This window comes from Perca flavescens, chromosome 15 (genome assembly GCF_004354835.1).
Source record: "Perca flavescens isolate YP-PL-M2 chromosome 15, PFLA_1.0, whole genome shotgun sequence".
Lineage (NCBI taxonomy): Eukaryota > Metazoa > Chordata > Actinopteri > Perciformes > Percidae > Perca > Perca flavescens.
In genome coordinates this window covers 6,366,593-6,388,936 of record NC_041345.1, presented here as the reverse complement: position 1 = coordinate 6,388,936, position 22,344 = coordinate 6,366,593, and the positions used below count along the sequence as shown (strand labels likewise).

At 41.6% G+C, this 22,344-nt stretch overlaps 1 protein-coding gene across 4 annotated transcripts in view; it reads left to right on the top strand.

Moving 5' to 3' along the window:
• Positions 1-590: 590 nt before the first annotated feature.
• Positions 591-22,344, top strand: part of usp7 (ubiquitin specific peptidase 7 (herpes virus-associated)) — a 31,219-nt gene continuing 9,465 nt past the window's right edge. For 2 of the 4 annotated variants that reach the window (XM_028599216.1, XM_028599215.1), the window contains exons 1-21: positions 591-1,659; positions 5,963-6,067; positions 6,351-6,549; positions 8,634-8,772; positions 9,117-9,205; positions 9,835-9,943; positions 11,608-11,738; positions 12,137-12,191; positions 12,282-12,362; positions 12,748-12,838; positions 12,934-13,016; positions 13,301-13,410; positions 14,183-14,360; positions 16,072-16,216; positions 16,488-16,618; positions 19,218-19,352; positions 19,651-19,752; positions 21,121-21,226; positions 21,701-21,793; positions 21,917-21,984; positions 22,268-22,344. The exon at positions 22,268-22,344 is cut by the window's right edge and continues 24 nt beyond it. In XM_028599216.1, the coding sequence (XP_028455017.1) occupies positions 1,575-1,659; positions 5,963-6,067; positions 6,351-6,549; positions 8,634-8,772; positions 9,117-9,205; positions 9,835-9,943; positions 11,608-11,738; positions 12,137-12,191; positions 12,282-12,362; positions 12,748-12,838; positions 12,934-13,016; positions 13,301-13,410; positions 14,183-14,360; positions 16,072-16,216; positions 16,488-16,618; positions 19,218-19,352; positions 19,651-19,752; positions 21,121-21,226; positions 21,701-21,793; positions 21,917-21,984; positions 22,268-22,344 (2,312 nt within the window). In that variant the 5' untranslated portion in view covers positions 591-1,574. Of the gene's footprint in view, positions 1,660-2,093; positions 2,192-3,651; positions 4,777-5,962; positions 6,068-6,350; positions 6,550-8,633; positions 8,773-9,116; positions 9,206-9,834; positions 9,944-11,607; positions 11,739-12,136; positions 12,192-12,281; positions 12,363-12,747; positions 12,839-12,933; positions 13,017-13,300; positions 13,411-14,182; positions 14,361-16,071; positions 16,217-16,487; positions 16,619-19,217; positions 19,353-19,650; positions 19,753-21,120; positions 21,227-21,700; positions 21,794-21,916; positions 21,985-22,267 lie in introns of those variants that run through there. The other 2 variants (XM_028599218.1, XM_028599217.1) reach the window with 2 other exon arrangements.

The following is a 22,344-nucleotide window of genomic DNA, read 5'->3' as shown; positions in this document are numbered from 1 at the left end:
AATAAATTAGGATTAAAAACTAGAATAGATGCCATGTAGTAAAAATACTGCATTCGTGTTTTACTTAAAAAAGCGTGACCCTAAAGTAAAATGCAGCCCATTTTGAAAAAAAATGTCCCCTGCCTCCTGACAATGGATACAATGTTTTTTATGTATTTATTTATTTAGTTCAATGGGTGATATGTTGCAGGTAGCCTACGTTAGTTTTACTGACGCAAGTCGTAGTTGCTGATATGTTTTACATGCGCATTTTAAATTTGCAGCCATAGCTGTTTAACACAAATGTTTGTATTTTGCAGTTTACTGTAGTATAAAAAGTACGAAGTTTTACAAATGAAATTAATTGAATACACGTATTTACTTAAGTCCTACTTTGTTTCTACATTCAGACAATGATGTTGCCCGTTCGAGTCATTGCAAATTAGTGGTTGGGGTCCCAATGCAACGTGCAGTCACAAGTATACTTAGACTTGTATTGTCATTCCTCTAATTGCCATTCATCTAATACTTGTTGTTTGTACTTATATTTTATTTCCCATGTACCCGGTGCACACGCCTGATCCCTATCATTTAACATGGATTTGAACCTGGCCGGGGATGGGCCAGTGTTTGGATCTCCATGCGGATGTGACATTTCAGAGAAGAGCGCGACCGCCATTTTGAGATTTACCTCAGACTCAACACATCACAAACCACGGGAGAAGCGGGTTGAGAGCTATGGTTGAAATCCACACAGCTCAGGCTAACGTTGTATGACCGGGCACATTCCTCACAAGAAACAAGAGGTTAGCTAGAAATGCAACGAAGTGCCGCGTTTTGTTGTATATCGTGTTAGGTGTGGTTTGGGGAATTGGTTTATGTCGGGCCGTGGCAACTCTCGTCTCCGCGAACTTCCAAATCAACATTAGTGCTATTTCGTATTGGAAACGGGTTTGAATGGATAGCTTTTTCCTCCGCTCTTCCCCAGACGAGGGACAATCGGAGGAACACACGGACTGGGGATATTGCAGAGAAAGTTGTTGAATGTGTGTGTATAGCAAATGAATCTTTTTTTTCATTGTTGTTGTACCTATATCACCAGTTGGCTGCCTAGTGTCGGGTAGCTTAACGCTAGCTATAAACAGGGTATTTGTTCCTCAAGGTGCAGGTCGTGCTGTGCGTTGTCTTATTGCCTCACATTTCCCGGGGTAAAGCCGGATTGATTTAGCTAATTTCAGCGGGCCTCCCTCCTCGGAGCCCCGGTCCATCCATCCCACCCCACCGTCAACCAGCGACTCGCACCCACTAAAGGCGCCGAGATTGGGCGAATAGCGAGCAAATACGTCCGCGTTTCTTTACCCGCTCCCCAGCCGACCTCCCCTCCTCACTCCCCGGCGCTGACAGCAGACAAGGCCGAGGTCGCGACAGAGCAGGCCCGGCCGCTGAGGCTCGACCTGTCCACCCCACCTTCGCATCCTACCACACCTCACCAGCAGTCCAGAACCCGGTTCCCCGCAGAGCCTACCCTGGACAAGGTCGAGGGTAACAGAGATAGCAGGGAGCACCGCATCACAACAACAACAACAGCTGCCAACATGAACCACCACCATCACCACACGCAGCAGCAACAGAAAGCCGGCGAGCAGCAGCTTAGCGAACCAGAGGACATGGAAATGGAAGGTAAGTAACGGTCCCAGGAAGAGTGAACAAACACTTTACAACCTATATTTTAACAGCTGCATGGAAAATGCATTAAGTTTCATTGGCGCAACCTGATCTCAACAGTAAACACATAGGCCCGAAGCTAGCCAGGATAGCCGGCTGCATTTTTGCTGATTGTGCGTCCGTTGCAGCATACTTGTGTGGAGCTGACCTCATTTTGCGTTATTAGCGAACGTAGCTTGAATTTCTCTCCGTATGCTTGAAATATTGCATTTCCTTGTATGTAGCTAGACAACCCAAATGAGCAGTTCATCCACACTAAGATATTAGCCACACAAATCATTCATTCGTATCTGTCACCGTATTTCTAAATAAACTGTTTTTGGCCACGGTCGTTTGCTGTAACAAGTTTTCAGATGCGTTTGCCAAATCATCGCAGTTTAGAATCCACATGCAGTCATAGAATTCCAGCCCGCTTATTGTTGGTAACGCTAAATGGTTGTAAACAGTGTGGCTGTATAGTCCGCAATTAACGTGGAACCATCGCTAGGTAAATTAATCTTGCTACTTTGACTTCACGGTGAGCTTTGGGTCGATTTTGACAGTTATCGGCACCTGCGTTCTTCATCAAAGTTAGCTATTCCGTGAGCAAAGTAACACTTGCTATTCTTACTTGTAACGTAAAAAATATAGCACGTTAATAGCCGTTAGACATGTAACGTTAACGGCATTTCTACAAGATAAATGTGTTAGCATCGCGTTTGATGGCTTGTAAATGCAGGCCTGCAAAGTAACGATATCAGTTAACTACATTGTTAACTATGTTACGTTGGCCCCTAAAATGCGAAGTCACTATATTTGACTGGTTAATATGCGTTGTAAATACGTTTAATCCGGAAAGTGCCGGGTGTTTGTTTTATTGCTCCATGTGTTCATTAAGCTGGTACAACGCAATGTACATTGCTAACGAGGCAGCTAATTTTAAGCTAGTCAATTAGCTCAAAGTCCTGCTTCTCTACGTTCATTCGCTGGCTAGCATGCTAGTTAGCCGAACAGCTAACCCTGACGGAGGGGGTGTGTGGCGTTCCAAAATGGTGCCTTGTATTTTGCAACGTTCGATTCGCTTGAATGTTAGGCCCTGAATATTAGTCTCACGTAATCTAGATTTTTTTTCTCTCGCTTGTCTGTAATTGCTGTCTAACAATATAATGGGTGATGTTTTTCTTTAGCATTAATTTTAGCTTGTTGGCTGATACTTGTGATTCTAGATACTTGTGATTAGCTAATGTTGGCTAATAACGGCCTGCAGATGAATTTGTGGCTAGTGTTTGCTAGATAGCTAGGTAGCTAAAGCTAACGCAGATGCGTCAATCGTGATTTGCTAAATTGAAGGTATAACAAGTTTAAGCATGCCAGTAGAGCAGATGTCAATCTGGCAGACCGAATGTTTGCTTTGATTTGGTTGTTTCTTAGTTTACATGTTGACGGTTGACGGTGTGTTATGTGAAACGTGTGGCAGTGCTGGCAAGTAACTGTAGTCGCCGCTGCGGTAAGCCAGGCCCGCACGGAGGCAGCGCGGGGATTTGCTGCTTCATTGTATGGACGACCAAACGGCATGGGGCTCGCCATTTTTAATGATCTGTGTTTTTGTTGGTCATCTTTGTAGTCAGGGCCACACATGTTACCATTTAGTTAGCGTTTTACACACGGGATACCAGCCCACCACCATTTTATAATGTCCACTTTGGACAGCACAGGCTTGGGGGAGCCTTCAGCATCACTGCGTCATTTGGTCTTAGTGATTTTTTATATCTGTGCGCACACAGTCACACACATTGTTGCTTGATTTGGAGTGAACACAATACATAGCATATCTTATTTAATTATAAAAATAAGCAGAAGTAGAAACGGACCCAGGTGTCATTTACATTTTTAATCGTTCATTGTAATACTTACTAGGAGCAGGTGCACTCACCAGACTACCTAACCCCTGTTGGATTCTCTCCCAGGGCAGTGAAAACAAGTTGACATAATGAACTTTTAAGCTTTTTTCTTTTTTTTCTGACTGCTTATAGCAACACAACCACATTTCCTTTATGGTATATACGGCTCCATACAGTTACAGTGTGGTTAATTTCTGTTTTGCCACAGCAATCTTACTAAGATGCCAGGCTGTTGCTGCCTCAAAATATATCTAGTGTTTATGTCTAATGGCTCTCTAAACATATAGGAAATTTAATAGAAAACAAACATGCTATTTCTCAAAATATACCTTTCTTATAAAACCAGATTTTTCTAATGGGACAAGAATAAGGACTGCAGTGCTAGTAAATAACTGTTTCAAAGGTTTCATTCAGCGGTATTATTTGTACTTCATGATTTTGTTTCAGGTGCATTTTGTACCTTTACTGCATCAGTCAACATTTAGACAGTAAAGACAAACTCTTTAAGGTGGTCTGATGCTTCAATGTTTCAGCTTCTTAGGGCAAAGTTAAGTGTCAGATCAGTTGGGCTGTTATAACACTGTTGCTGTAGGTTACACACAGATCTGGAGTTGTTTTTCTGTTTGCTCAGCATACAGTTGTCTCATAGGAGAACATTTGTCATGATGATGATGACTGCTTTTATTTGCAGTTTTCAGTCTATAGGCTGCGGACTTAATTAGAAATTACTCGTAGTTGTAATGTAACCATAGCAGGTACTCAGATCGATTACTGTGATGCTTCTTAGAAACGTATGTTTATAAATAATAAATCCCATGTGTTGAGATGCTTGTGACTTTCCCCTTCCAGACACCTGCATAGTTTGAGTGACCGTAAGTTCTACATTATGTGGCATATTTGTCTAATATGAAATCATTGGAAGTTCTACATCCAGCTCTGGCTTGTGCAGATTTCAGTGACTGAGCTATTAGGATGTACGACTCAGAAGTTTCGGGATAGTGGGGGCGGGACAAGAAGTTGTCATGGAGTTGACTGACAGGCCCCATTAGCAGGGTGTAATCCACTTGAGGAAACGACGTCAGTCTCCTGGAGGACTCGGTCAGTAACGTTACCTGGAGACACACACAGCTGACACCATTGTGTCTGTCAGCTCGGAGGAAGACAAGGATCACAGATGCACATGAAATGCTGTGTAAGAGACGGACTGGCACAACAACACATTTGGAGACCTATGCCTGAGTGCTCATGAAAATGCTGTCGTTTCTCGAGTCTGGCTTCTGTTGCATCAGTGTCATCATCACAGGATCCGGGCAGATTTTACTCACTCCTTGAAGTCTACTCAAAGCTTCTCTGTTTCTGTCATCAATTTGTTTTGATAGATGAGACTGTACCTCGAGCCACTGTGTGTGTGTGTGTGTGTGTGTGTGTGTGTGTGTGTGTGTGTGTGTGTGTGTGTGTGTGTGTGTGTGTGTGTGTGTGTGTGTGTGTGTGTGTGTGTGTGTGTGTGTGTGTGTGTGTGTGTGTGTGTGTGTGTGTGTGTGTGTGTGTGTGTGTGTGTGTGTGTGCAAAATGACTTGCAGCCTAATCCTGCATTGTGTCCATAATTACCCAGCCTACTGTAATGTTGCATGTTCTTTGTCACGGACACACTCCTCTCTGTTGCCCTCACTCTGACACACAGAATGGGAAAGAAGACTTGTCATGCTGTCTCAGCACAGTTTTCCCAGTGAAATAGATGAAAGGGGAGAGGAAGGATCACTATGTGTGGCGATGCAGGAGATAAAGACGAAGACAGTAGTTGAGAAATTACCTTTTTGCTTTTTAATCAGTTGATGCTGTTTTTATGCCTTAAATGATCAGATGGTAATGATCAATTATAAATCTGTCCTGCTCTAAAGGGTGGACATATTCACAGAAACCTGACAAAATAAGCTTTTTAAGGACATTCTCCCCTCAAATATCCCATCATTCTACAACCAAAGGATGAAACTACATACAAAAGTATTGTAAGAATATAAAGATATGAGTTGTAATGATTTGTTAGTTCACATTTTCTAGAAATAAAATCCAACCGTCGTAAAAAGTAATCTATCAGATTGTCTGTTGGCACAACTTTTAGTTTTAAATGGTTATTACTTTAGCTTGAATATGACCTAACGGGTAAACGGATGATAATGAATACAAATGTGAGAGGAAGCCTTGTGTGTGGCTTTTTTAGGTCTTGATGATATATTGTATTGATCTTGGAATTTTTTTTTTACCCCTTGTTTCTTACCTGCTCAAAGCAGAGGCGTCAGCCTGCTTTCCTCCAATTGAAGAAAGGTCTCTACCCTGCTAGAACTATACAGTCTTATCATATTGTTTCTTTCTTTGTACAGCTGGGGACACAGATGACCCGCCAAGAATCCCGGCAAACCCAGTGATCAATGGTAACGTGGCCATGGCAGATGGACACAACAACACAGAGGAGGACATGGAGGACGGTGAGAATGATGTGTACTTACGCTAACAAACACGATTGCAAACACTTTTGTTTGTTTCAAAGCTCATGCTGTGAAAGTAATTGTCATAAGTAATGATCCTGGTTTGATGTCATCCTGTGAATTACTCAGTTTAATTGGCTGTGGAGTTGTTGGTCTCACATAGGTTGTAATCCGCTGACCAGTTGCACCTGAGCTTGTCAGTGAAAGCTGGAGGAAAGCTGTTTAGTCTTTTCACCATCTACCCTGCCTCCTTCTTTCCCCGTCTCCCTCCATCTTTTCACAGACACCAGTTGGCGGTCAGAAGCGACTTTCCGCTTTGTGGTAGAGCGCTTCAGCCGCCTGAGTGAGTCTGTGCTCAGCCCGTCCTGCTTTGTTCGGAACCTTCCGTGGAAGATAATGGTGATGCCGCGCTTCTATCCCGACCGGCCACACCAGAAGAGCGTGGGCTTCTTCCTGCAGTGTAATGCAGAATCAGATTCCACGTAGGTGTCTTGGTGGGACGAGGGATTTGGGGGACATTGCAGAGACACGCAGGCACATTCCTAAAACCTTTGATGGTCCTGGTACACGTATACAAATAGTGCTTCCTAGATAACATTAAACTCCTATAAAGAGCATCTTGCTCCCAGGGCGCCCACGCTGCACGTCTGCATGGGTCTATCTGTCTCTTCTCTGCTGCACTGCTTGACTGAGTGCTGAGGTCTCAGACTGGGCCTGCACGAGTCATCCAAACATCAAATTGAATCAAATTTAATTTAAAGTGTAAAATCAACATGGGCACAAACCCCGCTACGAGAGCTATATCCATCATTACAAATAAAAGGATGTCTGTCATTTCATCCGTCGTGGTGTTCTTTTGCCAGAAATGTGTGTTTTCCGTACACTGTAAAAATAAGTGTTTGTAATTGTACCAGTAGCTCTATCTCTCGGTCTCTCCCTCTCGGGTGCATGCTGTCCAGAAGCATATGCATTTACAACTATCTAAACCGAGGGCAATACATGTTTTGGGATAGCTTGCAGTTGAAAAGGCATGGGACTAGGGTTTATAATTGAATTCTGATTACATTAAAGTTTTTTTTTTTTTTTTTTTACTTTGGATTAGTTTGAACCTGATTTTGGGACAAAGTGACAGCCTGAGTGTCTACCCTCAGTTGCACTCGCAAAATCAATCTGCACACGATAAATCAGAATTGTTACTTTTTAGTGCCACCGCAAACCTGCGCCCCAATGTTGGTGTGGACGGTGGGGATTTTAAATCACGATATTGGGCTCAGTGGATGATGGCCATCGCCCATCGGTCCAACCCTAGTTTGCACTACATACATCAGACCATAAAACCTTCCAAATTGGTATAGTCTCCCCAAAATACCTTCTGGCAAACACTAGCCCATGTTTAATATTAGTTTTTTTTAACAGTGTCTTTTTCTCTTTAAACAAGTGTAACCGTTATCATAGGCTGTGTTAAGACGGAAAGATCTGAAGAGAAAACGCAAAAATGGCGTTGCGTTCTCACTTTTTATTCTGTGTTAACACAAGCGTTTTGAGGGGGGGAAATCTGCATGCATATGGTGAAGCTAAAGTGTGTGAAATTTGATGCAGTATGCACACCAGGCGGCTAGGTGGTAGTGTGAAGCACTGCCACACAACACCACCAAGTCTGCGCGCCTGCGTAGAACCTTCCCTCTACTTCTCTCCCTAGTAGCGCAAAACCAAAACATGGCGAAGCTGACAATTTTGTCTTGACAGACGAGGAGGTGGAGTTATTGCTCCAAACAATGCACACACGTGGTAAACGGCACTCACACACAAAATTGCCATAAGCCTCTTGGCGTCTTCCCTCAGTAGTGTCCTTTACAAACTTGGCAAGCAGGGTGACCTGCTCTTTGGAAGTTCACAGCTGTGACATATTCTTTCCAATTTTTTATTGATTGACCTTACTCAGAGTACCCTCTGAGATCTCTCTCTCTCTCTCGCTCTCTCTCTCTCTCTCTCTCTCTCTCTCTCTCTGTCTCTCCCCCCCTCCTCTTCTTCCTATTCAAGTAAAAGTACTTTTTATACCTCGGTGGCTTTTTAGTCCAAATGTATTTTTCAAAGCTACCAAGGAACATGAAATGCCGTAAAGTTAGCTGTTGAGGCTCTATCACCTTGTCCTTCCCCTTATTTGTTTAATGCTTTTTGATCATATAATTGGTTACTATGTAAACTTGCTTCCTTTGGTTGTTTGTTTTGTTACTTAGTCACAATTCACTAACAACATGGTTGGTCTATTGTCTTAACAATATTAAATCTTCATTATTTAAAAATGTAATGGCTGCTTCATGGATTGCTGAATTGTGTCCAAGACACAACTCACAACTCAGACTCACTTCACGGCTGATTCTTCCACCACACCTGCAGAATTCCTAAATATCAAAATGGGTTAAATCTGCAACTAGATCTGTATCAAAAATACACATCATGGGATACATAGGCCAGTATGGTTGTAAATAATAAAATGGTAAAATTATTATAATTTTTTAAATCTCCTGTCTCCCAGTCTTTAAAAGATTTTTGCATTCTGTTTCAGGTCATGGTCGTGCCACGCACAGGCCATGCTGAAGATCATCAACTACAAAGACGACGAGAAGTCTTTTAGCCGCAGGATCAGTCATCTGTTCTTCCACAAGGAGAATGATTGGGGCTTCTCCAACTTCATGTCCTGGAGTGTAAGTACAGAAACTGATGGTAATCGATGGCAGATTAATATGAATATTCAGATGTGTTTTTCCAGGTAGGACGAGAGCCGCCAAAGGAAGACGCTGGTAGAGACGGCACACATAGGAAACTCTAGCATAAACACCATATTTATTATTTATATTTATTATAGTTATTTGTTGACTGGGTGGAAAGAAGAGGCTGTACTAGCAGAGCAGTTTAATTTTTGTGCAGCATAATGCTATTTGCTCATTGTCTATTTGGACATCTTAATCATAAATAGAGGTAAAAAATATATATATAAGTTAATGCTTTTCCTATTGATACTAACTGTTTTGGTGGTGTTGTGTTTCAGGATGTGACTGATCCAGAGAGGGGCTTTATTGATGATGACAAAGTCACATTTGAAGTCTATGTCCAGGCAGATGCCCCGCATGGAGTGGCGTATGTAGCTCTTAACCCTTGTCTTGTCCTCCTTCTGTTTTGTCTGTAAAGTATAAATTATCACCCCATTCTGTGTTACATCATCTTAGCCAACTTCATTCCAACCTATTGCCACTAGTGTTAAACTTATTTCTGGAATTCATGGTCAATACACCTCATTAATATTAACTTAGACCTACTTTCTGAGTTTAAAAAAGCACAAATTATGAATTATTTGACTAAGAATTAAAATCCGAGGATGGGTAGTGGATCCCAGACTGGTATATGTCAACGTTTAGTCAGGAAACTGTTTTGAAACCATTTCAATTTCTTCTCAAATGCTATCAAGTTGAATAAAACCCCCACAATTCAATTCAGAGTAATGATCCAGTCCTTCATTTTACTTGGAAAAAGCATTGTATGGAACCATCCATGTTATTTTTGAGGCAATTTTGGTTTTAAGTAACCTATATTTCTGATACAGAAACTTTGAAAACGTGTCAAATTTGACCAGAGGACAACAGGAGGGCTAATTTTCTCTGGGGTCTTTTCTCTCAGGGTTGGGTTTTCTACAATGGTCCCAGGTTTCATTTTCTCTCCGCAGGTTTATTGAATTATAATAATAACATCAGCTTTCTCTCTGTAACCAGATGGGACTCTAAGAAACACACAGGCTATGTAGGACTAAAGAACCAGGGAGCTACCTGCTACATGAACAGCCTGCTACAGACACTCTTCTTCACCAACCAGCTACGAAGGGTATGGTTTTATCTTTATGTGTCTGGGTTTTCTTTGTACGAGGTACATTGCGTATTATACGTCTAGGTTTAGTGCATTGGCTTAAAGGTACTCTAAGTGATGTGACGCGTTTTTTAGGCTACAACTGTTTTTGTCACATAGAGCAAACATCTCCTCACTATCCGCTAGCTGCCTGTCCCCTGAACACACTGGGGAAAAAAAACGCGGTCTCTGTAGACAGCCGAGGCTCCACAAACTGCAACAAAAACATCACTGCAGCAGCGTTAGCACGTAGGCTACTTCCACAATGCATATTCATGGCTCAACCAGCTCCTCCTTGTCGGTTATTGGCTGGAACACTGTTTGTTATGGTTCGTGGGGCAGGTTGGCACAGTTTGTTTTTGTCGCCGTTTGTGGAGCCTGAGCTGTCTTCAGAGACCGCATTTTTTTAAAGCGTGTTCAGGGGACAGTCAGCTAGCGGATAGTGAGGAGATGTTTGCTGTATGTGACGAAAAATATTGTAGCCTAAAAAACTCGTCACTTCACTTAAAGCACATTTTAAGCCGAGCAGATAAAGATGTGTATTTATTGTGTAAACGTGTGCACTAGAGCTTCAGTTCAGCATTTTGTTGACATATGTCACAAATATTAAAGGCCAATCTCAAATATAGGCTAAATATTGAAATGGATACTAAAATTCACAACTTCCATGTGTGGTACTTCTTTGCTGCTGCTGTTCCTGTTAGTATGAGTACCTATCTAGTGTTCCTCTACAGCTGCTGCTGATTCTTCTTGTAGCACTTTTACCACTATCATCTGGTTTTACTGGGGCCCTTTAATTCACATTAGTCTTTGAGCGGTTTCACAGCTTTTCTATTTTTTTTTATTTTTACAGCAGGAGCTCTTAAAATGTGCATTTTACTTGTCATGAAAATAACAAAGTTTAAATTATGGCTGAAGGATTTGGGAAAAAAAATTTTAATTGCAATTTTTCTGCCCGATATTGTGAAAAGTTTAGCTCAACTTCAATGTGTAACAGATAAAACCTCAAAGTCATGGAGCATTATAACATGAAACACCATCAAAACGGCTCTTTATTCATATGCAAGGATGAGAACATAGATATGAATGGCCAGCAATAAATGTTTTTCTTTTAATAAGCATGGAACATTGAACGGTCAAACACAGATCATTTTTCACAAAAGCTAAAGTTATAATAAAAAATAAATTCCAATAAATGAGTACTTTACTGTAAACTGACATTTCTGATATGCCTCAGTTCAATAGCATCAACATATTGCACCTTCTACCATCATGTTAAGTAATACAAAATAAATGAAACCTCCACTGAAAATAGGACATTTCTGTAAACAACCTGTGATATGTAACATTATTCCAGCATTTATCGTATGAAAAAACAATAAAATATAAAAAGAGGAATACATTTTTTTTTTTTAAACCAGATGTTAACACCAAACATTCAACTAAATATTGTCATTATTCATAATTAGCGGTCCTCACGATTAGCTAATCGCATTCTTTCAAATCTCGATTTCAATTTGACAACGATTAATCGTTCAGCCCTAGTTTAAATATAGTAATTTCCTTAACAAAACCTGTAGAAACGAGTAACCTCCATGTAAGAGTCATATTGTCTAAAAGAATCCTCCCGCCTCTCTTCCCAGGCGGTGTACATGATGCCCACAGAGGGAGACGACTCGTCCAAGAGCGTTCCGCTAGCACTGCAGAGGGTTTTCTACGAGCTGCAACACAGCGACAAGCCCGTCGGCACCAAGAAACTCACCAAGTCCTTTGGGTAGTGTAGACTTTCTTTATAAGACTGCTCACCTTTCCTTTGTCTTAAGGTGACACAGATGGAGGCTAGAATGTTTTGTTTTTGGCTCAGTGCTGTATTTGTAACCTGTTCTATGTATTTTCCTTTTGACATTGGGACGCTCAAAACTTTAAAGGTGGGGTCATAGTGGGATACCTCATGAAGATCTTTGCACTACTTTGTAGGATGTTACCTGATGTTCCGTGATTTGGTTTGCTGATTTGATGTCAGTTTCCATTGCTGGTTCAGATGACACTTTGAGACTGTGTTAAATATTATTTTTAGTTGAATTTTAAATGGTTACCGGACGCACATCTTTCCTGATCTGTGAGTATTGTATCTAACTGCCTTGCTGTGTTTGCTTTTTTTTCTGTGTGAAGATGGGAAACACTAGATAGCTTCATGCAACACGATGTACAGGAGCTGTGCAGAGTGGTGAGTTCTCTCATACTCTTAAAGAATGTGGACATGTACGTGTATGCATGCTGAATAATGACTGACTTACTGTGTGTGCGTGGGTTGCAGCTCCTGGACAATGTGGAGAACAAAATGAAAGGCACTTGTGTTGAGGGAACCATCCCTAAGCTCTTCAGAGGAAAGATGGTGGTAGGTTTTCTCTCTCTATACCTCTTCTTGTTTGACTTGTCCTCTTGATTACGGCCACATTTTGTGCAGATGCAAATAAATCACTCTACTCTGAGTTAAATTTCAATTTTTAAAAGACAAATTATGCTGTTTTATTTGTTGAAGTTAGAGTGCATAGTGATGTGAGTGCAGCGTGCATTAATGTAAATACTGCTGTAGATTTTGTTGTTTGTCACATTGATGATGTGAAGTTGTCTTAACTGAGCTCAGGAAGTAGCCGGGAACAAAGTCAGTTTAAGAATAAAAGGAAGTTAAATCGAAAAGTGACCCTCCTTAGAAATAATATTTTTGCCAATTCTATCATACAACCTGACCAGTGTGTGCGTGTGTGTCTGTTCTACTCTAGTCATATATCCAGTGTAAGCATGTGGACTACCGGTCAGAGCGGATAGAGGACTACTATGACATCCAACTTAGCATAAAAGGAAAGAAGAACAGTGAGTAGCAACATCAGCACAACTTCATGGCTTGTCTCATACAATGGAACAGTGGTGTTTTCTTGATCTCATCTGTGCTTTCTGCTTAATTCCAGTCTTCGAGTCATTCAAAGATTACGTTGCAACCGAACAGTTAGATGGAGACAACAAATACGACGCAGGAGAGCATGGCCTGCAGGTGAGGATTCACAGTGACTGGATTCAAATGATTGATGTGCTTTCTTTATGTTCCAGTTTATTTTAGTAGTAAGTTTGCTTACATCAAGTTTTATTTACTTTTGCTATATCTCAATTTGAATTCGTAGCTAATTCTCGAAAGCAGGACCCTGGTGGCTTTACAGGGGCAATGAGAAATTCTGGTTAAAATAAGTTACTTAATGCTGCAAACGTTACGGGTTGTTGGAGAATGAGTGTCAATGGGATGTCCTGACCAGATGCCTGACAGGTTTGTTTGTATCACAGGAAGCAGAGAAGGGAGTGAAGTTCCTTACTTTCCCTCCAATCCTCCACCTGCAGCTGATGAGGTTCATGTATGACCCTCAGACCGACCAAAACATCAAGATTAATGACAGGTAAAAACAAAAACACCAGGCCTCACTTTCCAAACTCATACACTGCCCTGCTTGATTCAGATCTCTCCCTGTTACACAATGGGCCAGTGGCGGTGGATAGACATAATAGTTTAGAGATGGTCTTGTCCATATTGACATATTTTAATGGAGCAGTCTATTTAAAAAAAAAAAAAAAAAAAACTGCACTCGAGCCAGCGCTCTTAACAGCATGACCTGACCTTTTGTACTGAGACGATGAGAAAGTGAGTCATTGAGTGTTTCCTGTAGGCCGTATCATTCTGTGTAAAGCTTTGGGGGAACTAATGGTGTTTTAATAATCCGCCAGGATAATGTGACACGTTCAGAATACACAAATGCGCAGCCATCCAGAATAATTTTCCTCTGAAGCGTCTCATTAAGCTCTGAGTCATCCTTGTGACGCTGCCACCGGCACCTGTACCCCTGAGGGCTGTGTATATGTATACACAGACGCAGTTGAACTTTAATCATTACAGCTTAAACTCTGTCTTTCTTTCTTGCATAAATATGTTGTTCCTTGTCTTTATTTGATCATTTTCAATCCTTTTTTTTTTTTTCTTTCCCCTACCAATTCATTCTTCATATATTTATTTCTGCCTCATCCTTCTCTCCTTATTCTGTCTCATTTTCTCCTGCCTGCCATCTTCTTCTCCAATCTCTCCCTCATGCCTCTCTCATCCTTGTTTTCCATATTCCCTTTGTCTATTCTCACACCCTCATTCGCTCCTCTCTGCTTCTCCTCTCTCCTCTATAGGTTTGAGTTTCCGGATCAGTTACCCCTGGATGAGTTCCTTCAGAAGCAAGACTCCAAGGACCCAGCCAACTACATCCTGCATGCCGTGCTTGTGCACAGCGGGGACAACCACGGCGGGCACTATGTCGTCTATCTCAACCCAAAGGGAGACGGCAAAGTCAGTGTCAAGGAACCAATAGTGAGGACAATTTCTTTTCTTTTTTAATACACCTTACACCAAAAATTCTGTGGGCAGGGTTGGGGTTTCTGCACTATTATTACTGCCAGCTTTTTAGTACTTTGGATGAACTAAGGCCGGTTACACACTGCACGCGTCTCGCGAGCGTGGCGTTTCTGTTGCGTCTCAGCTGCGTGGATTTTTCTGTGTCCTACACACCAGAAGCGAGTCTGACGCGGCGCTGCTCCTACTGCTAGGTACAGGGAGGGCTGATCTCGGGACATAGTGCCGACAAATTCAAACTCTGAAAAATGGGTAAGTGGGCTGTCTGTGTAGCTGTAAAGAGCCTCTACAGCCTATCTGATGTTGGACCGTCACTCACGTTGTTATCGTAGCCTATCCTACTACCCTTTATATATATAGCCTACTGATTTGATTAAAGCAAGACAACATCGGCAGTATTGACTGCAAAATATGTTACAGAATATTTCGTTCTGTATGACCAGTGCAACATTTGAGAATATATATATATATATATATATATATATATATATATATATATATATATATATATATATATATATATATATATATATATATATATATATATATATATATATATATAAAATCTACTTATTTACATGAAATTGTATCCCTTAAACATTGTCATTTCTCTGCCTTCGGCCTTTAAAACATAGATGGAAACATAGATACCAGAACCAGAGCTACCATAGTAGCTGCCAGTTCTTTATTGACAAATGAATCCAAAAATATCCAAAGGTGTTAAAAACCAGGTGAAGCGTTTGCTGAGCTACCCACTCAGATTCAGAGTTGACAATTAATGGTCAGATAAGCAACTTGACAGAAGGGCTTCTTACTGCTTAATGTCAAATGTCAGCTTTGAATTAGCTACGTAGTAGGAGACATATTGCCTGTCAGGAGTATAACGGAGTCCAGCTTTCCTTGTATGTTTGTTTTTTTCTTCACAAGCAATGTTAAATGTGCATATCCCAAGTAGTAGTAGTACATCTAAAACCTACTCACTCAGCCAAAACCGTGCATGGGCCTCTGTAGATGGAGCGCACGCTACGAACATGCACCGAGACAATTTATTCTAAACATATCAATCGTTGCAGTATTCTCCGAATCACCAGGGGGCCTACAAACAAAGAAATCGGAGAGTAAGCAGGAAGTACTAGATAGGAAGAAGTTGGCAACCGCAGTAAACACATTCAAACATTACATTGATCTACTCTAATTATTAACGTGGCTGTCGTTTATCTCCAAAACGAAATGAACACCGCGACGACCATAAACCTGGCTTTAGCCCCTCCCAATCACCTACCGAGCTCCTGTCTCTCACATGCACAAATTGAAGTGCAGTGTACTTTTTATTTTATGATTTAATAAACAAGGTCAATTGGTTGAGCACCCCTGTAGTAGTCATGGGGGGAATGTAATCGGAAGTTTATAGATATTATAACATATAATGGTCAGGGAAATAGTGCTTGTTTTCAGCATGTTGTTGGTATTAGGGTTGATTGTAAAGCCGGACATTAATGGTTGTCTTAAGTGCTGTCTGGTTTTCTCTTTTTCTCCCATCTTCTTCATTGCTACTTTTTCCCTTTCCCCCATTTCCCCCTTCTCCTCCTCATCTCTCCATTTGGCCGCACCCATCCCTGTCACAACCACCTCCCCCTCCTCCTGTCTATCACTCTTTCTCCCTCTCCAGTGGTGTAAGTTTGATGATGACGTAGTGTCGCGGTGCACCAAGGAGGAGGCCATAGAGCACAACTATGGTGGACATGATGATGACCTCTCAGTGCGCCACTGCACCAACGCATACATGTTGGTCTACATCCGTGAGTCCAAGCTCAGTAAGTGACTTACTCCCTCTCCTTCTGCCTTTCTGGATAGTATTCAACAAAAGCTGATTATCATTATTATGAGGAAGATTATCCTCAGCTGCCTCAGCTAGTCTGTCCTTAAGTGCAACCCTACATACATATGTGGGGAAATGTAATTTCTGTTTCCACATTGTCATTTGGTGACTTCACAATGGCAACCTTAGTTTACTATCTTAATGCCTATAGTAAACTGTTACTGTCTGCTCAATAATTCTCACTTGCATCTCTCTTTGTATCCCAGGCGAGGTGCTCCAGCCAATGACTGACGTGGACATCCCCCAGCAGCTGGTGGAGCGTCTGCAGGAGGAGAAAAGGGTGGAGGCACAGAAGAGGAAGGAGCGCCAAGAGGCTCACCTCTACATGCAGGTCCAGGTAGGAAACCAAGACTTCTGTTTAAGTGCTCTTAGGCCGGCTTCACACTGGCTGCGTGGCGTGAGCGGGTCAGCTGCGTGGCGTGTCCGTTTTTTTATTTCGTCTCCCATATTAACGGGTTAGAGCTTGCACACTGCCTGCGTGACACGCACGTCTCAAGCGTGGCTTGAGCAGCGTCGAAAACGCGTGCATGCTAGAAATTGGACCGATGCCTATTTTTCAACGCTTCCAAGCGTGTTGGAAGCATTTCCAGGCAAAATAGAATACAAAAAGATGTTTGTCATTTTGACACAAATACATATTAATAAATGATGATTAATAAATGTTGATGTTTCAAAGTCTCTAGGTTTTGATATAAATGTAATTTTAAAATTAAAAAGTAAAACCGATTTTCAAATATTTCACCTAATATCAATACAATGTCAATTGTCGAAACAAAATATTCTGTAGCCTATTTTGCCGTCATTACTGCCGACGTTTTCTTTGCTGTAATCAAATCAGTATATATTTATGAAGTATACTACTGCTTGAGTGCAGTTTGTCAATGGGAAACATACAGTACATGTGTGCAGACAAGGCTAGCAGCAGCAGCGCCGCATCAGACATGTTTCTGGTGTGGCCTTAGGTGCTGTGATGCTTTGCAGAGTTCGCTAGTGCAAGCCGCTTAGTTCTAATAGTAAGCGTTAGGAGAATACATTGGCCATTTTGGCTTTATTAAAGTTCCACAGACTGGAAGGTACAATAGGAACCTGGAAGTGTCCTTTACATTGATGGAAGTGCTGTGCAAGTATGTAAAGCAGTGTAGCACTACTGGTGCCAAACCAGCAGATTGGGCCCTTGCAGGCTTTGGTCCCGCATACTGTGATATGAGGGATGTGCTGCTTGTAACATTAGGTCTGCAAAGGTGTGTAACTGCGTTAGTTAGGATTGAGATGGGACTTAATGTATCTTGTGTTGCCGTGGATATGACCATACCAAGATCCTTATGTATAATCTATCTAATCAGATATTTTTCTGAAAGGATTCCATATTAGCAGTTAATAAAAGGTGATAAAACGGTGCAAAGTGTGCTGCTTTAATGGACTTTTAACATGAAAATACTTGCAGAAGTGGAAAGATATGTTTCATAGTTGAATGGAAACTACCATTATTAGGCCCATGATGGAACACAATGGAACCTATAAAATAAAACCTATTAATGTGACAGTTTTTAGGGATGCACCGAATATTTGGCCGAATAATTCGGTTTTCGGCCGAAATACTTTTATCACCGAAACAATACGGCCGAAATGTTGTGATGACGCAAACAGAAACCGCGACCAGCACGTGTGTCAGTACCCGATCCGTTCCACCTGCACGATCCGTTCTGTGGTACAAGGATTTACGACACTCGCTAGCCTCCAGCTAACGTTAGTTTAGCTAATAGCTAATTCGGCGGACCGCGAAGTGATTTATAGCGGGCTGCCGTAGCTGACTAGCTGATTGTAGCGGTCTGCCATCAGCCTCCACAGTTAAGCTAACGTTAGCCAAATTAGCTGTTAGCTAAACTAACTGCTAGCTGAGACAGCATGTAAACTTTAAAAGACCCGCAAAACAAAACTTGAAAATAAACGTTAACATATATAACAGCTGTTACGTCAGTTCTACTTTACTTGTCTGCTCCGTGCACAAGCACTGACAGCGAGCGACTGTTCAGTGCAACAGCAGCACATGTTCTCAATGAGAACAGGAACAGACTTCACTGTGATAAAGTAGAGAAGCTACTCTTCGTCAAGAAAAACCTGCCACTTTACCTCAATTAGAATGGGCTTGTCTAGTGTTTAAATATTTGTTATCCACTTTGCACATCTGCAATTGAGCAATTCTTGGTGCATTTGTTGTTGTTAAAGTTCTACAGTTAACATATGGGCTATGGCAGTATTTGTTTTGATGCGCTATTATGTTAAAGTTAGTACACAGTCATAAATGCAATGGTACTAATAATTGGCATAATTTCTTTCGGTGTTTCGGTTTTCAGTCTTGGTTTCCTCTTTTTCGGTTTCGGCCAAGAATTTTCATTTCGGTGCATCCCTAATAGTTTTGTATTGGAACATATAGAGGGTTCTCCAAGTCGACAACAAAATGGCCAACTACACCTCTCTGTAAAGCAGCCAACAGCTGTTTTCTCTGACTGAGAGCGACCTATCAGCAGCAGGCAAGAACGTCTGCACTCTAGCTGAGCTGTGGCAGACACAGCGTGGGTGAGATGGTGAGAAGAGCTGTGAGTGACCATAAGGAAAGGGCCTGTTATGTGATAAGAAATGGTTATCCTGTTCAAAGATGTCAGCTGCTCTGCCTCCATTATTTGGCCAAGTATGAAGTCATGACAAAAGGCTAATATGTTTATTTTCACTTAACATGCAAGAGGAGGAACAATAGGAAGACACACTGTCTCACATTGTTTAAACTGATTACAGTGGTTCAATTCTAGACAAGAATGCACACTAGTAGTTGTTTTGTGTATGACAATGTGTCACTAAGAAAAATATCTGCAAAGTCTATTATATGCCCTTAGTTACTGACTGCTAACTCTTCTACCTGTTCTTCCTCCTCTGGACAGATTGTAACCGAGGACCAATTCTGTGGTCATCAGGGCAATGACATGTATGATGAGGAGAAGGTGAAGTACACTGTCTTCAAGGTCCTGAAGAGCTCTACGCTGCAAGAGTTTGTCCAGACCCTCTCCCAGACCATGGTGAGAGATGAGACTGTGTCAAATACTGGATGTTTTATGTCCTTGTCTTTTTCCTGTTAGTCTATAATGTGTAAGCTAGACAGCCAGTCACCAGTGTAGAAAAAAACACATGTATACACACTTGCGCTAATTGTCCCGTCCACGGATCAACAGTTGATAAGTGACGTGGGGAAAATTTTAATAAATATTAGTTTGAAGTTTTACTCATAAATGGTCACAGAATGTGGCTAAATGGTTTTACCCATTCAGCTTTTTTTAAATGCAAATTAAATTAAACTCTCCTATTGATTCGCCACAGGGTTTCCCACAGGACCAGATGAGGCTGTGGCCCATGCAGGCCCGGAGCAATGGAACGAAGCGACCCGCCATGCTCGACTACGAGGCTGACTGCAACAAGTCGGTAAGTGTTTGAGTCTGGAAAACCGGTCGAACCTGTGTCTTGTTTTTGATACTTTTTGGACACTTTTGGAAACCTTTTTGTCTGCTGTTTTACCTCCAGTTGGATGAAATAGTAGTATAACGCCTCAATCATGCTACACAGAACCAGGGTTATTAAAGTAACCCAAAGATCTGTTTAGGGCTGGGCGATAAATCAAATTTATCGATTAACTCGAATGTGTAATTGACGTCTATTTGTTTAAATGAAAATCAATTTTCTCCTTAACATCCGCCGACGCTCGCCTCTGGGCTTCCGTAGCTCCGAACGGGCTCAGCCCTCCCCCCGCTTGTTTGCTACCTCTAGAGATGCACAAACAACATGGCAGCAACAGGGACTAACATTAATAATTTTCTTAACCAGTAGTTTCATTACTTACTTAACCGTAATCTCCGCCGAAATGACCGGCAGCTCGCGGTGCACTGTCCCCGGCTGAGAGTCACCTATTCTCAGATAACTGAACCACCAGCTACCGCTGACCTGAAGGAGCACCCTGCGGAGCATCAGAGGCGGTGTTGAGGAACACTATTGCGGCTCAACAAACCTACTAAATGCTGCTGATACGACCGAGCTGTGACGGAGGTCTGTAGCGGCTTAAACAACTTGCAATCGCCGCTCTGTAGCACGGAGCACCGCTTCGACGTTTGTTTTTTTATCGCTACGGCGGAGCTTGCTACAACAGGTATGCTACATTCAAGAGACCATGGGATGTTAACGTACGTTACTCAGCAACAGGTGGAAACGGGCAAGGTTGTGCAATAACGTTAAAATGATTTGAACTTTTAGCGAGGAACGAGAAGTGAATTACCTGTATGTGTGAAAACAGCTTTATCTCACGCATCCGTTTTGTTGTTGAATATATGCCCCCCCCCTCCCAAAAAAAAACCAAACTGGTAGGGAAAACACTCAAACCAATTTATATTTCCACAAAATTGGCATGAATAATCATAATGGTATACAATGTGTGTGTGTGTGTGTGTGTGTGTGTGTGTGTGTATATGAGTCAAAACAAAATAAAACTTGTTTTGAACAATTTCTTTGTCATCTGCAGATTGATTTTAAGTAGGGTGAGAAACAATTTGAATCTTAAATCGGATTTTTTTTTTTTTAATCGGGGATTTTTTTTTTTTAAGGCCATATCGCCCAGCCCTAGATCTGTTGGTGCACATAGTCACTCATTATTGGAGGCCACCCCCCTAAGTCTATATATCCTGTTTTATGAACATGAGCATTAGTGCCCGTGAATGCGTACACCGCTCTGTGCATGAGAACGTGTTCCACTCTTGGATGGATTTTTTTTTTTTTTTATGGAAGTGCATGTTTGCATTGTAGATGATCGACTTGAGCGACAATGAGAACCCCTGGACAATATTTTTGGAGACAGTGGATCCAGAGATGGCGGCCAGTGGGGCCACATTACCCAAGTTCGACAAAGACCGTAAGTCTCAAACCCTCATCTAGCTCAGTGTCCATTTCAGCTACGTTTCACACGTGGCACTTTATTTTGGTAATTGTGTTTTGATTTAGAGGTGAAAATGTCTGTCAGTTTCAAACTTATGGCAGTGCAGCAGGACTTCTACATCATTCCTCCATTTAGTTATCAAAGATTTTATTTGTTTCGAACTGACTTTGCATTCAGTCTGTGTTGGTAGAGGCATACTGCAATCTGAAATACTAGAAAAGCTGCTTCACAGGTTATGATCACTTGACTGTTATTGTTAACATTGTTTTGAAGCACTGACTAATGCAATAGAGGAGTAGTTTTGTGTAACTTGAGTAGCCCTACAAGGTTGTTTTTCATTTTTGTGTTTAGTATTTTAATTTTAACACTATTGGTGGTAATTTAAGCAATTCCTTTTGATATGCTTCCACCTTTTTGTAGAAACAAGGTCTATATCTCTTCCTATTTTAGATGATGTCATGTTGTTCTTGAAGATGTATGACCCCAAAACCAGAAGCTTAAATTATTGTGGACATATCTACACACCTATATCCTGCAAAATAAGTAAGTGGTGGCAATGTCCAAGTCTATTTTAAGCATAACACACTGTCATACATTACAAAAAAAAAATGCCTTGAACTTAATGTTTGTATCACATTTCTGTTGCTCTTTTCTCCCTATAACCAGGAGACCTTCTACCAGTCATGTGTGAGAGAGCAGGGTTTCAGCAGGAAACTAGCCTTATCCTCTATGAGGTGATCTATTTATGTAGCACTCACTCTCTGGCACATTCCTCTGCCTTTTTCTCACTTGTTCTCACTCTTCACCCACTCCTTCACACTCGCAAGCTCTTCTTTCCGGCACACAAGCTTTGTCTCACAAACTCTCCTGTTCACACTTTCATATGCAGCATCTCCCTTTTTCTCACACCTAACCATCCGTAGTTGCAGGTTTACACATCCTTAGCCAGACAGTCCTGTGCATTTACCAGACCAACTTCATTTTGACTACATTTCCCATATGCCTGGTGTGTTACAGGAAGTAAAACCCAATCTAACGGAGCGGATACAGGACTATGATGTCTCGCTGGACAAGGCCCTGGATGAGCTCATGGA